This window comes from Cryptotermes secundus, unplaced genomic scaffold (assembly GCF_002891405.2).
Source record: "Cryptotermes secundus unplaced genomic scaffold, Csec_1.0 scaffold1606, whole genome shotgun sequence".
Lineage (NCBI taxonomy): Eukaryota > Metazoa > Arthropoda > Insecta > Blattodea > Kalotermitidae > Cryptotermes > Cryptotermes secundus.
This window is the reverse complement of record NW_019738371.1, coordinates 593,030-608,406: the sequence shown is the minus strand read 5'-3', so window position 1 is coordinate 608,406 and position 15,377 is coordinate 593,030. Positions and strand designations below refer to the sequence as shown.

General features: G+C 38.2%; 2 protein-coding genes across 4 annotated transcripts in view; both read right to left on the bottom strand.

The window, feature by feature from the left end:
- The window catches only part of LOC111871017 (ubiquitin carboxyl-terminal hydrolase 3), a 48,886-nt gene extending 44,615 nt beyond the window's left edge, over positions 1–4,271 (bottom strand). For all 3 annotated transcript variants that reach the window (XM_033754062.1, XM_023863730.2, XM_033754063.1), the window contains exon 1: positions 3,490–4,271. In XM_033754062.1, the coding sequence (XP_033609953.1) occupies positions 3,490–3,580 (91 nt within the window). In that variant the 5' untranslated portion in view covers positions 3,581–4,271. The remainder of the gene's footprint in view (positions 1–3,489) is intronic.
- Positions 4,272–4,358: 87 nt separating this feature from the next.
- On the bottom strand, positions 4,359–14,634 carry LOC111871018 (40S ribosomal protein S17). Its single transcript, XM_023863733.2, has 4 exons — positions 14,534–14,634; positions 14,240–14,391; positions 4,567–4,738; positions 4,359–4,476 (listed from the first exon to the last, which is right to left on the bottom strand). Exons 1-4 carry the CDS (start codon positions 14,588–14,590, stop codon positions 4,408–4,410), a joined length of 450 nt encoding a protein of 149 aa, XP_023719501.1. The 5' UTR covers positions 14,591–14,634; the 3' UTR covers positions 4,359–4,407.
- Positions 14,635–15,377: the final 743 nt, after the last annotated feature.

The following is a 15,377-nucleotide window of genomic DNA, read 5'->3' as shown; positions in this document are numbered from 1 at the left end:
CAAAAAAAGCGTGACAAGTCAAGAGCAACATTAAGTCCATGTTGATCTGTTTTTTGACATTGACAGGATTGTTCATAAGGAGTTCGTTCCTCCTGGTCAGACAATCAATAAAGAGTTCTATTGCGATGTTCTTAGGCGTTTGAGGGAGAACATGAGGAGAAAACGTCCAGAGACGTGACGCACGAACGACTGCATACGGCTTACACTGTGCAGGAATTTTTGGCTAAAAACAAGATGGCAGTTGCTCCCCACCCACCGTACTCACCAGACTTAGCTCCATGCGACTTCTTTCTCTTCCTCAAGATGAAAATCAAGTTGAAGGGGTGAATATTTGATACAGTTGAGGAAATTCAAGCAGAAACACAGACGGTACTAAACACCCTAACAAAGAAAGACTTCCAGGATGCATTTGAAAAGTGGCAGACATGCTGGGATCGGTGTATGCGCTCCCAAGGGGACTATTTTGAAGGTGATGGTGCAGAATAAGATCTAGGTAAGATGTAATAGTTTTTATTAATATATTTCGGGAACTTTTGGATTGCACCACATAATAATGTGTCCTGAATTAATGGAAATTAGGAACTTGAATTAAAATTAAGTGTTCATCCTTATTTCAACCACAGTTATTCCCTAATTTTTTGTGAGGTCATTCAGCAAAAAGCCATTACACTTGTCAATAAGTTCACCTTCAAAGAACCCACCATCAGGCTCTATACTTACATTCAAACATCTCTGTAATGCCTGGGAACACTGCTGTAAATATATTTCTGAAAGTCATTTCAGTATGTTATTACATTCCTCTGAATGCCTTTGGGTGATCCAAAATGAGACCCCTTCAAGGAGATTTTTAGTATCAGTAACACGAAAAACACAGAAAGGGCCAAATGAAGCAAGTACAGTGGATGTTTCAAAACTAACATTTATTTTTTTGGCCACATCATTCCAAACATTAAACATTAATATAATATTTTTTCATTTCAATTCATAATGGGAGTTAGTTGAACACATTACATCCATACCCTCCTAATCTTGCCTTGCATAAACAATTGCTGGGCTGTCTCCTTTAACCTGAAGTTCTCAGATCAATACAAATAATTAAATATTAATGCAGTTACTTTCAAGTCCTTCCTGAAATAGAGGGCTACCTCTTATCCTACTAACGCAGTGCAATACTGTACATACAACTAAATGTGGCAGGTTCCTGCATCATTCTTTAAACAGCCCTGATCTATTGGAAGTTTTCATACCATATCCACATCCTTGATAAATGGGATAAGCGAAGAACTGAACTGCATGAAAATCAGAAAAAGAGAGGCCCAGTACAAGCCTGACTTAAAACATGTTCCCATAAGTTGGCCACAAAAGAAACAATACCCACACTTTCTATTTCATTACATCAATCAACATGCCATTATCTTTTATACTCACAACCACAGAAAGGAAATAAAAATGTAATGAAATGTGTTGCAAATAAAACATTACATTGTAATTAAAACATTCATTACAAACCACCATTCAAACTACAAAGATCCACATTACAGTTTTTCTGTTTCTGGACATAAAAGAGTATAGGCATACATGCAGGGAAAAATTCTTGTTTACCTTCAAATGTACAGTTCCTTGACACTTAAATGTTAACATATTTATTTTCATTTGTAAACTACTTTCAAACTGAAAGTTACAAGTATGGTAGTAATACTACTTTTATAACCTGCCTAGAAGAATACAAGCTCACATTCAGCATATTTCTGGGGAAGGGGGTTATTTAGCAAACAAGCCACAAAGGTCACTCACTGATATGGCAGCTTTCTTTCTAAATAAACACAAGAATGCTGTAATCTTTACCCCTTCCTAAAACATGCTACACATGCACATACAAATATATACTCTCAGAGTATAATTTCTGACTGAATATGATACAAAGACAACAGTAAATATAAAAGGAATACCCATACATTTTCTAAAGAAGTTAGTGAAGTATTATCAAGATTTTACTAACATAGTTTCAAAATAAAATTTTGTTCTTCTGGATTATAGCACTGTCACTTTTACCTAGAGTTTGAAGCAGTATGTTCCTCTTAAATGTTGGTCACATCTACAAGCCTAATCAGGATCATAATACTGAAGGTTACAGAATGGACCTTAACTGCATGAAAACCTCAAATCTTACATCTTGAAAATGATTAGGTGAGTTTGCAATACAAAAACTAAACATATGACACAACACAGAACCCTGAAATTAATACAACTTCTACTTAACTAACTACATGGACCAGAGTCCTTCTTGAGAAGCTGAAAATCACTCAGCTACAAGAAATCCCTCACTTCTTATTTAAATTGAGGTTCATTACCATGTTCACATGTGCATAGTTGAAATGAAAATGCAAACATAAATCATGAATATCATAAATGATTAACGATGGAGTTGAAAATTAACTTCTTATTCCTCAGCAGCAATGATTTATATTAATGCAAAATCACTAGCATTCATATTACCTATTAATAAAATAGACCAGAAATGTAAATTTTCAGTTTACCATACTATTAAATCTTAGATATTTATATGAATTATGACAGAAACCACAAAGTATTTTCCTTACTGTAACTAAACTTGATGATGTTTATTCTTTGGATAGTCAGCTAATTATTTTCTTAAGAACTTTTTAATAACTTAAGTGCTGTGTCATTTTAAATATGTGCTAATTTACAACTATATATTTGTTTTGTACAACCATGCCAACTGCACTTTTAGTACAGAAGAGTCAATGTTCAGGTCATATAACAGAAACAGAGCTCTTTAAGGGGCACTGAAAAGCTTTCAGTAATTCAGATTCTGACATTCTCATCCCCTTTGGTCATATACAATTGTGGGGCATCTTCCATTACCTTCGCAATATTAATAACACGCAATATATCGGTCCCTGAAACGTACATGCTGGACTTCTACTTGAAACAAAAAATCAATAAACGTTCACTGGGTTCACAAGAACAGCTGATAGGGAAGAGAGAGACTAAACTATACCATACTACTGGAAAATATACGACAGTTGAGCCACATATGAGCATGCAAAGAAAAACTCTACCATGTTTGCACATTATAGACATTATCCTTCACCATATTATGCCAAAACTGAATAAAATCATGTGGACAAGAACCTCCTCTGACACACAAATAAGGACTAGGTTAGGTTATGGGAGCTTCTTTTCGGTCTTAACGACGATATTATATTAGGGTGTTAAAATGGATCATAAAGGCATTGTGATTTTTAAATCATTTCGATAATACAACAATGCAAATTGGCTCACTGATTATATTTTCATCACTGAATAATCTCATCCTGTCAAGTGAACATCAGTTCATCTGCAATTACTACGTCAAATCTCTGAAGAAATAAAAAAAACACTCACTTGTAAGAAAATGCATTGCAAGTATTATGAAAAAAATCCCTGAATGTACGAAGAACACTTTTCCATTGGGTCTACACTTACCTGCGCAATGCCATTCCTTTGTGACATCGGTGCTTTCTTTGCGGAGATTATTTTGTATTTTTACACTTACTGCAAGATGCGGACACTCCATTTCTATTCTCAACTATAAATACACAAACTTTCTTACCAGATTTAAATTACTTTATATATCACAAGGACACGATATCACTATAACATCCCACTCCCCATCCAATCTAGACCCAACTACGGGTCACAATACTCTGGCTCAGTAACCTGTTTGTATCCTTGCGCGCTGCCAAAATCTGTTACATGAGTAAGTCTCGGCAGTTTTTTGAACAAAGTGTATGCGAACTAATGATCCATAACAAGTAATGACGAATAAAGTGAAATTATGAGATCTATACAATTCACACAAGTACATGAATGAACTTACAAATAAATCGATACAAAAAGTTCCGTAGAACAATTACGTGAACACTTTTTAGGGTCTATGAGCTTTCGATCTCTGGTTTTGTTATGGGCCTTGTCTCATCCTCATACTTACAAGTATTCGTCCGGATTTTAATGTAAGTTTGCCGACCGCTGTAACACATCTACGATTACGTACCCCAAATATGCCTTTACTTCTTTCCCAGGACATTTTGACATCCTCCAACTTCTCCTAACATAACCTGCTTAAACCGTTTTGGTTAGCACTGTCACATTTTGGTCCCAACCCAGTAACCAGTTTTACCATTTCTGCCATCATATCTATGAACCTACCACAATTACACCAATCTGCCTAAGAAGTAACAATGCTTCAAATATTACTTGTAAAGTATCTTGGATTTTTATTGGGAAAATGCTGAAATCACAGATGATTTTCTGGGAAATATGGGAGTAAACTCAATGTGAAGTAAATAATACAGTCTTTGGAACCAGCTTATACTTTATTTATAATACACAAAACTGAAACATTTACGGACGACGCCCAAAAGACTGTGTAGCAGGTTGTGTAAGCTGAAGTCCAACAATGTTATTGAACTCCTGAAAACAAAATAGACAATAATTAGTATAAAATATAATTACATTTACTGCCAAATAATGGACTAAAATGTTAACTGTGAAGGTCATTACCAGCATCTTCAGCATCTCCTTTGTTTCAGGGTCCACCTCAATGATGTCATGTTCCAGGGCAGACACTTCTGGAACGTAGTTATCACGGCGTTCCCTCTCCTCTTCTTGCAGTTTGATGGAAATACCACGGACCTGGCTATGTCGCAGGCGCTTCATGAGGTGAGTAACAAATCTACAAAATATATGTGAAATGAATCATCAGAAAATTAATGTTTAAAAGTAAATATGTGCCTAGACAGGAAAGTGAAAATTGTAATTCTCTAGTGTGGGCAATGTTCTGGAGAAAAAGAAAACTGATAGCTAAGGTTGGCTGGTTTGTAACAAATTTTAGGACCTCACATGTTAGCAGAAAGACACTGTGTGAAAACATTAGATATACACACATTCATCCAAATGGTCTACTCCATTCAAGTTTTCAGATTACAATTGCATATAGATTTCACAGGTCCCCAAACACGCTACATGCCCTACCAATTGCATCCTTCTTGATGGGCAACCTACAGAGTATGAAGCACCCATAATTTCATGCATGCAATTTTGATTTGTTCCTGTTATTCTCAAACATTTGAATTGTGCCGCATATTCAAAGAATTTGTTAGCTACCTTGATATAATTCTGTCCTTCATTCAGGTGGAACATTAACATGTACTTAGTTTTCTCCTTCTTCTGGACCAACTTCCTGACTAACATACAATACTGCTCCTTATTTCCATTTACAGTACAATGCGTTGACCAAAAATGATTGGTTTGAAAGTGTTACTTTTTGTAACCATGATAACAAGGGGAAAAAAAAAAAACACATTTACAGTTTGTGCTACTGAAGTTTCACATGTGCACCTTTCATGATGCGTCAAAGGCCATTATACCTTGGCCAAGACTGCCTGAAGATTTCTGGCATTACTGTTTCGGTAACTGGCCCACAATTCTGAATTTGGTATTCCAACACTTACATGTCCAAACTACATTTCTTTCATTCCATTTTTTACACAGTGACATGAAAATACTGCACATTCAAAGGTCAGATAAAAAGTAGTGGCAACACCTCTATAGTTCTGAATTAACTTTATTACCTGAGGTAAACACACTTACATTCCTTCAATATAATTGCCCCCCATGTGTACCACCACCTGCCAAATTTGTGGAAGGTGTCGTACACCATCAGTGCGTCCACTTCTGTTGATGTCCAGCAGTGACCACCCTACAGCATGAATAATCTCCTCTCTTGTGTTGTAACGTGTCCCTCGCAATGGTTCTTTCATTTTGGTAAAGATATCATAATTGCACTGACTCATATCGGGTGAGTATGGCGGATGTTGCAGTATCTCCCATCACCAGTGGCGAAGAGCCTTGATAGCGTCAGTAGTATGGAGCCCTTGCACTGTCTTGAAGGATGATGGGGTTCGTTGCCAACAAGTGTCGTCGCTTCCTCCTGAGTGCTGGACAAAGATGATTACGCATGAAACTGCAGTAGTAGGCAGCATTTACTGCCTGTCGTTGAGGTACAGTGTGGTGCAGTATCACTCCATGAATGTCATATGCCACAATGAATATCACCTTCACATTACTCTGTGTAGGGCGCACTTTCTTTGGACGAGGAGAGCCGGGATGCTTCCATTCATTTGATTGTTGCTTCAAATGCGGTTCATATGAGTGAGCCCAAGTTTCATCCAGAGTGACGATCCTTCCAAGGAAGTCGTCACCTTCCCTCTGGTACCGGTCCAACAAGTCCCGTGCAATTGCATAACATGGCCATTGTTGCACCTCAGACATTGTAAGGGGTACCCAACACGCTGCAATTTTGCGGCATCCAACAATATCGTGCAGAATGTGGAACACAGTTTTGTGACGTACACCTACCTCAGCAGCTAACTCCCGCGCAGCCCATTGACGGTCGACATCCAGAAAAGAAGCAAGAAGCTGAATTGTGTGGTTGTCAACATGGGCTTGTCCTGAATGGCATCCAACCCTTCACAGAACAATTACACCCATCTTGCCACTGTGTGATATGGCAAAACATTATCACATGCTTCTTGCAGTCCCTGATAACAGTTTTGTGCACTACGACCTCGTGCAACTTCAATTTTTATCCAGGAGTGTTATTCTTGTTTTGTAAACATGTTGTTAGGGCACTTGAACTGGGCTCCTGCACTTCAAGACACAAAACACAACTCAATGAAACAATCAGAGCCACTCACTGCACCACTTCAACTGAACTTCTGCTATCAGCTACAGACGGTGCTAGTGCCACCTGATGCAAATCTGCCATGTTATAGCAGTGTTGCCACTACTTTTTATCCAACCCTTGTATATTATTTGAATTGGAATACTCTTCCTTGTATGAAAATAAGATGCATCGCAATACACTTTCAATAATGTACAAGTAGTTACCATCCAAATCTACCAGTTTTACTATAAAAAGCATAAATAACAAAGTCATTTTTTTCAACAATACTTCCTATCACAGCTCAGTGTATCTCTGACCTGCATGTAGTACAAAATATGATAAACTATAAACAGCATGAAAATACTTAACTTCAGTATGTACAAGTGAGTTAATAATTTAATCACACTGTCACAATGAGTGGGAGGAATGGAGAAACATTACAAAATCCGTACATCAAACTTAGAACAAAACTTTAGTTCCAAAACAAGGACACGCACTGCTTGATATCTAATAGAAACGTGATGGCACTACTGTCTTGATTCAATGCATTTATTGACAATGAAGGCAACTTACAATGACCTGACCATTAGAGACAAGCTTGCAGTGTCTTCAATGTTAAAAATATCTGGTATAAAATAATTTTAAGCAAAAATAGTACGTTATATTTACAGAATTTAACGGCCACCTGAGTTCTGGAGTGTACTGTGTATTTTTTTTTCCTTGGCACTACAGCCCCAGTGGGCCTAGGCCTACCTCCATGAACTTCTCCGGTGTACTGTGTATATCAACATCATTTTTTAGGAAACTGCAATTTGAATTACTTAGAAAAAATATTCTGAAATCTCACATATGCAAGCATGGAAATAGCTCTGGTACCCACTGGACAGGAGGCTGGGTAGGCCCCAAGAGCCAGTATGGACACAGAAGAAAAGGCTCTTGCTCCTACCAAGAATCAAAACCAAATTCCTTGTCTGTGCAGCCAGTAGCCTGTCACTATACTAACTCCCTGTATAAAGCACAATAGATCGCTGTAGGTCGTGGTGCAAGGGCTGAGAAGGCCCACCCCGTATACATTCATTCAACTCCCTGTATATACATATTTATTTATTGTTTGCTTAATGGTACTACTGGTACTTAAAATTATATAGCATCAAATGACAGGAGTGATGAATAATGAATTACAAAGGATGGAGAAGGAAGCAGCCATGGCCAAATTCTTGGTCCTATCCTGACACCTGCCTCAGGACCCCCCGCCCATTAGAACAGCAAGTCTCCATGTCAAGATTTGAACACAGGGCCTCTTGAATATGAAGCATGAATGCTGCCCACTCAACTATAACAACTGGTGTCTGTATCTCTCCATTATATATTGTGCCATATAGACCCAATGCTATGTGGTGGCTCTGTAAACAGTGGCCATTGCTAGGTAATACATGCAACATATATGCACACAACAGAATGGGGTTATGCAACCAGTTTCTAAGCAACAGCTCAGTAAACACATTCCCGTGAAAAGGGACCTGCACACAATGGAAGAGTGGTGTTTTTGATGTGTCTGCGCTGAGGAGTTTATCTTCGAGGCAATTACAATTAAGTTGGCAGTGGAGTGGATTGAAGTAGTTGGTAGGTGAGTGCGAGTGTTGAGTTGTCAGTAGAAAGTCAGCATGTGAGAAGACGAGGTTGATGTGAAATGTAGTTTCCATATATATTGATAATGTCCTTCTAAAGATGGTCACTCAGACCAAAACATGTAAAGGATGAAAGATTAAATAACACACCTTGTATCAATCACACTGGATGGTGTTAATAATCTTTCATACTCTTACTAGTGAGGGACTAGGATGAATGAAGTTAAATTTAACTAATAAAATTATGGGCATAAACTTTCCATTACATAAGGGCAGAATAAATATAGTATTGTGTGCTGACAACAACTTACAATAATCAAATATTTAAAAAGAAGAAAAAAAAAGTAAAGATATCCCTGTAACAGGCTATGAAAGGGCCATGACACAGCTCAAGCGGTTAGTCACTGGTTTCCCACCATGACAGCCTGGGTTCCATCCCGGGTCTGGTCAAGTGGGATTTGTGGTAGATAAAGTGGCGCTGGAGCGGGTTTTCTCCGTGTACTTCAGTTTCCCATGCCAACATTCATTCCATACTCCATCATAATCACCCGGGGCAGGTACAATAGGCCAATCAGTGGCTGCCGTGTCGAGTGGACCCAGCTTGACTAAGCAAATTAAAAGCAGGCCATGAAGGACCTCCTGGCTTGTAGCATAGTGCATCAATCAAGAACACTATGTCCATTAACCTCATTCATTATTCCCATACAATCCTGAATGCACAAAGTCCCATGCTGTATACTATTTTGTACAGGTAACAATTTTAATTGCAATTTTCAGTCTGAAAACAGCAACGTGACTCATACAGATTTTCACCTATAATATATTAATCTCTTTCAGCATCACATTAATGAATCTGACAACACTAATAAAAATTACTGAAACTGGGCAGACTGATGCAAAACATTTAAAACAAAACATAATTGTTTCAAACCAGATTTACACCAAGAGCACACAACCAAAATAATTTCTAGAAAAAGAACCTGTCACAATAATTTAAGGCCACAAGCAAAAGATATCAACAGGACTGGAGACATGTACTGAACAACAGAAATAACTAATTCAACTAGGTACATAAATCACCCCCCCCCTCCAATCTCTCTACCAATAAATGTCCCTTCCCTTCAGTCAAATGCTATTAGTACTAATTAAAATTAACTTTAAGAGCTTGATTTTAATTGCAATACACAGTAAAATAGTATACATTAATTAACCTGAAATGTGACAAACATATCTTGTTACTATGTGTATGTCTTAGTATCTCGCTGCATTAACTGTGGAATTACTATACTGTGCTACACACATTAACTGACCTCTCCTAAGCTTTTCTGTTTAATGTTAAATTTGACTTCTGTTACTTTGTTCCTGTTGTCACTTTATCTGTTCAGTTATCTCAGAAGACTGCAAAACTGAGCTTTACTCACAGTGACTTAATACACTTTATGCTGCTGAAGGTGATTAAATCACTCATAAAAGTGAAGTGGTTACAGTTATGGCAAGTGAAGGCAAACTGGAATGTCTTAAAAATATCACAAACATTTGAAGAAATATAAAGCTCCAATTTCCTACTTTAAAACAATGATGAACCTCTGTATAACGGGTAAACAGAGTTTAAGGATGAACACTTTACTGACAAGGAGATGAACTTAAAACAGAATATCTGTCAACAGAACTACAAGATTAAATTCCATGGAAGAATGTCAGAAGACTAGCATGGTGAGGTGAGTGGTCAGTGGACAGGAGCAGGGGGGAGAAATATAACTAAGTAATGCAGATACATAAACCCTGATCTCCTGTGCATGAACATCTTTGTTTATGTCATGTGATGCTGCAGGAATCAGGGTATCTAAATATCGTACTTCATGACTTAAGACAGTCAGGACTAGAAGTGTTTTGACACCCAGTTTGGGCTTGTAGCTTAAAAAAAAAACACACAAACAAACAAACAAACAAACATATTCTGCATTGCCTCTTTTGATTACTTAATGGTGACAAAACTGATATACTCATAACCAAATACTTAACAGATGTGATTTGATCATGGTACATTAATTTATATGTTAATCTACAAGTCATTATGTTAGGTTATGTGTGGCTGTTGGATGGTACAAATGTCAATCATTTAGTCACTCACCTCCCTTCTGTCTCCATACCACTCTCAATAGCTCAATTTACAGAAGTCAATTTGAAATTCACACTACATATAGCAGACAGTATGTGTTATCAGTTTTGGTTCAGTTCTTAATGTCAGGACTGTTGAACAGTGCAATAATGCAAGCAATATGCCTCATTTGCATGTTTGTCCCACAGTGACTGTTAAATAACTTACTAAACTCACAAACTGAATATACAAACATCATGCCACACTACAATTTGAACTTCAGTTACTATGATTCACCTCCAAAACTTGGTACCTTTTGATCAAACAGAGCTGGTAAGGCCATGGTGCATGCATGGTTAGTTCTAATAATGAGGGTAAAAGAAAGGGAACTAAACAGGATGAATCAGGGCAGCTGAACAGATTCTACAGTTTCTCCCAGTAACAGAAAATACAATTTTCAAGGTACAGGATTACATTTACCAAATCAAATATATGAATATAATCCTGGAGAACTGGCAGGCCTAAAGAAAGACATTCATAAAGTTTAGAAAAAGTTTCATGCTATCCCTAAATGTAGTTATGACTTTAAATAACCAGATTGTGTCATCATGTGTCCCTCTGAGACACTGGCATCCAAATAAAAGACTCATGGAATCACAACACAGAAAACCTCAAAACTTATAGAATTGCTGGGTTTTTGGACTTTTTCCATAGTCCAGAATTCTATGTTGATTGAGATTAGCTCTTTCTAAGGGGCCCAACTGAGCAGGTGTCTTCCTTTCTCACCTCAAGACAGAAACATCCACTTTCTGAAACGTTGTGTCCTCTATTACCTACAATTCCGGATGATGAAAAAGTCCAAAAACCCAGTAATGCTGTGTCATTCACCATCGTCACAACCCTTTAGAATCTACTCAAAACTTATGTTAAACACCAACAGCGAGTCTTTGACCTAACTTCACAGGCAAGGGGCAGTCAGCTAAACTAGTAGGTTCTCAAGCAGTAAAGTTATAACGAACCATTTATAAAGATTGTCAATTATGTTAATCAAGATTCAGACTTACATTGTAAAGAAAAATATGGAAACACAGTCCCATTCTTAGAAATAAATGATAGTGTAGTTAGTTTCTTGGGGTGGGGTGAGACAGTCAACTCAGTGCTGCGGCCATTAACTGGCCTAATGTACCAGAGCTGGATGATAAGATGATGAGTGTGGAGCAGTCGGTGGAATGAGAACTGGCAATGGAAACCAAAGTGCTCAGAGTAAACCTGCCTCAGTGCCACTTTGTCCATGGCAAATCCTACATGACCTGACATGGGCCGCTGTGGTGAGAAGCTGGTGACTAACCTGAGCTATGGCACAGCCACACACAAATGGTAATCTATATCCATTCTGGTGCTAATCTAGTATGTGACATTCAGCATTAAAAAGGTAAAGGTATCCCTGTAACAGGGCATAGAGGCCCATATGGTTGTGGGACATCGAGACTCCCACATTTTCTAGACAGCTCACAGATGGGATGAGGTTGTCAGCCTTACGTGCCAGCCGTCCTTTATCCCCAAGCAAGATTCCTAGTACTCATTTCTGTCAGTGGCTGAGTCAAATTGAAAAATCCAATGACCTCATCAAGAATTAATCCTGTGACCTTCCAGCTTGTAGCATAGTGCCTCAACACAACAGTAAACTATGTGTGTACTCCAATCTCATAACAGATAATGTTAAGAAACTGGATTTGATAAAGTCACCCACACAAGCTTTACCTCGTGGCTTGGGCAGTAAGAACTTGTTACGAATTCAAAGATTCCAACTGCCTAACAACTGCAATTCATCAGTAAAGTTGATTATTGTTGTAAACCCCAGATTTTGAACAGAACCAATCATGCAACACAAATGGAGGTAATATTTGAAAGTAATGGTTTGCAGAAGCTGGTTACATTGGACTGTGTCCTTCCAAAAACAGTTTTCAATGTGTACTCAGGCGGAAAAGACGTAATCTTGTGTTACTCAGTTACAGATTTACAAAAAGTAGTTTCCCATCGGTCCTTCCACCTTTGTGTGAAGGGAACTTGCAGGGACAGTAGAGTGAATTATATTTGAAGGTGTCCCAGGAGTGTGTGTACAATAGCAGCTCAGCAATATAAGTTACATCTCACCAAAGCATGAATATTATAAAATGACGTTCTCAACTGCATCTACATCTAAGATGCAGGAGCTCTGTTACAAGGAAATTGTAAAGAGCCAATTTCTACAAATCAGCTTTCTATCTGCACTTGCTAAATTACACAGCCTCATATATATATATATATATAAGTCTTCTCTTCCTGGCAGTAAAGGGCACCAGTGGAGGGCTCTTGTGAACATGGTAATGAACCTTTGGGTTCCATAAAATGCTGGGATATTCTTGAGTAGCTGCAGAATTGGTGGCTCCTCCAGAAGGGCTCGGCTCCATGAGCGAGTATTATTTCTTTTTATTGCTATTGGGGTGGGACTAAGTCCCTTGTACTGCGGCCACTTCTGGCCTATTGTACCAGCCCCAGATGACTGGTGAGTGTGATTGTGGAGCAACTGGTGGAATAAAGATTGGCAAGGGAAACCGAAGTACTCTGAGAAAACCTGCCCCAGTGCCACTTTGTTCACCACAAATCCCACTTGACCAGACCTGGGCCTCAGCGGTGGGAAGCCAGCGACTAACTGCTTGAGCTATGGCGAGTAAAGGGCTGTCAGTGTGCAAGGGTGACAACCTCACCATTATCTGTGAGCCTTATGTCTAGAAAATGTGCCAGCCTAAATGTCACACAACTCTACAGGCCTCCACAGCCTGTTATGGGGATAGCTTTACTTTTTTTCGTGTGAGTTAAGGCTGTGAAATTAGTTCTGGGTTCCCACAGCAATAAATTGTGCAGCACTAACATGGTTCATGAAAGTTAAGTTATGCAGTAGGTCACAAACAAGGGAGCACCTATTCCACAAGTATTGATGGCATTCTGATGTAGATGTGTAACATGTAGTTAGTATTTATCATGCAACATGACCCAGATTATGGAGAATTGGAAGGTCTCATTTCAAATCTTTAACATAGGATGTCTGCAAACTATTTCAGAACTCCAGCCTAAGGTATATCTGCATTTCTTCTAACGAACCATTTTCTCTCAAATCTGATAACCAACAATAGGATGTCTGTATTAATACTTTTATAATGTTAATTCCAAGAGAACATCCTCCAGTTTTCCACAAGAGAAAATTTACAGTGAAACGGTGTATGACTGGACATAGCACAATAATGTGAAGTTACAGAAGTAGCAGATGGAAAACAAACCAGTAGCAGGAGAGGAAAAAAAAAAAGATAAAAACAAAAATTGTGAGAGTTCGTTCTCATAAATGTACTGCCAGTGCTATCCACATGTTCTATGTCCTGAATATAACTCCCTTACTGACTTGAACTGCTGAAAAATCAGACGTACCATGGTAACATGTTTGTCCCTTACAACATATATAAAATTCAGATATAATGGAACTTTCATTAATACACGCTTATTACATCCTCAATCAACTTCTGTTATGACGATCCTTTTTCACATACTGTTGTTTGTTTTCATGCGAGGCCACTGCACTCCTTACCTTTCATATATTACATATTTTTCAAACAGTAATCTGCATTTTCATGAAAGATTACTATATATAACAATACATATCAACTACCAGTGCTTAGTAGTGATTTTGAACACATCACAGCTTGGAACCCTTTTTCGTAAGCGCTATAACTTCTTCTGTAACTGACTTACCCTGCGATTTTATTCCTCAATGGCTTACTCGGAATGATTGCGATTTCTTCACATATTCTTTTATTAGTGTGAAAATCCAGTGTCAATCTAGTATAATACTTTTCTATTATTACTCTAGCCGCTTTCTTCACGGTCTTTGTCCTAACACGACCCTGTAACAAAAAAATACTAAATATTCAAATACATACACATAGAAATATCACAGGTTATCTTTAGAGTCATTATGCCCCTTATTTTCCTTCACATGCAGACGATGATTATTGCTAACATTTCCGTAAATGTGCGAGAACATACCATATTGCCTTCTACTCCAAAAACAGAAAACACGCACTGAATGATGGGAGACTTCATTCATTTCCGGAGCGTAGAAGTTCGCGTAGCTACCAGAAGATGGGAGATCAATCGCAGAGCTAACAGTGTCCCCAACATTAGTACTAGAAATATATAATAATCTTAGTAAACCAAAGCAATTCGTTTTTGCAGTATCCTGTAACAAAGGCCTCGCCATAGCTAAAGCGGTTAGTCGCTGGCTTCCCACCTCGGGGGCCCGGGTTCGATCCCGGGTGTGGTCAAGTGGGATTTGTGGTGGACAAAGTGCCGCTGGGGCGGGTTTTCTCCGAGTACTTCGGTTTCCCGTGCTAATCTTCATTCCATCAAATTCTCCATCATCATAATCACCCGGGGCAGGTACAATAGGCCATTCAGTGGCCGCCGTGCCGAGTGGACCCAGCTGGACTCCACCCCCCCCTCCTTCACTAAGCGAATCCTGTAAGAATCACATAAAAGAAGTGATTCAATGGTTATTTTCTTTAATTAATTATATCTGATATTATAATTAAACTATAACTAATTTAATTCTACTGTGTGTTGATAACGGCCACGAGGATGGTTCAATTAACTACATATGTAGTTTCCTCGGTTTCTCTGGGAATTTAGTGATGGGTTAGTGGACATTAGAACGGTTGAATGATGTGAATCCTTATCGATTATTTCCTATAGTTTATTAAGGATCTATTTTTGGGTAACCTTTCCGTAACGTTCGCGCAATTACATTTCTAGATCCATTTTTGGTACTGTAGAATTGAAACCACGCTCTTTATCTAACTCTTAAAATCATTAGATATAAAGTAGATAAAAA

Excerpts from the sequence above, each read along its gene's own strand:
- LOC111871018 (XM_023863733.2), bottom strand. The coding sequence starts at position 14,590 with ATGAAGTCTCCCATCATTCAGTGCGTGTTTTCTGTTTTTGGAGTAGAA. Across the intron at positions 14,392-14,533 it reads TTGGAGTAGAAGGCAATATG|GGTCGTGTTAGGACAAAGAC; the intron begins GTATGTTCTCGC and ends TTTTTGTTACAG. Across the intron at positions 4,477-4,566 it reads AGGAGATGCTGAAGATGCTG|GAGTTCAATAACATTGTTGG; the intron begins GTAATGACCTTC and ends TTTTGTTTTCAG.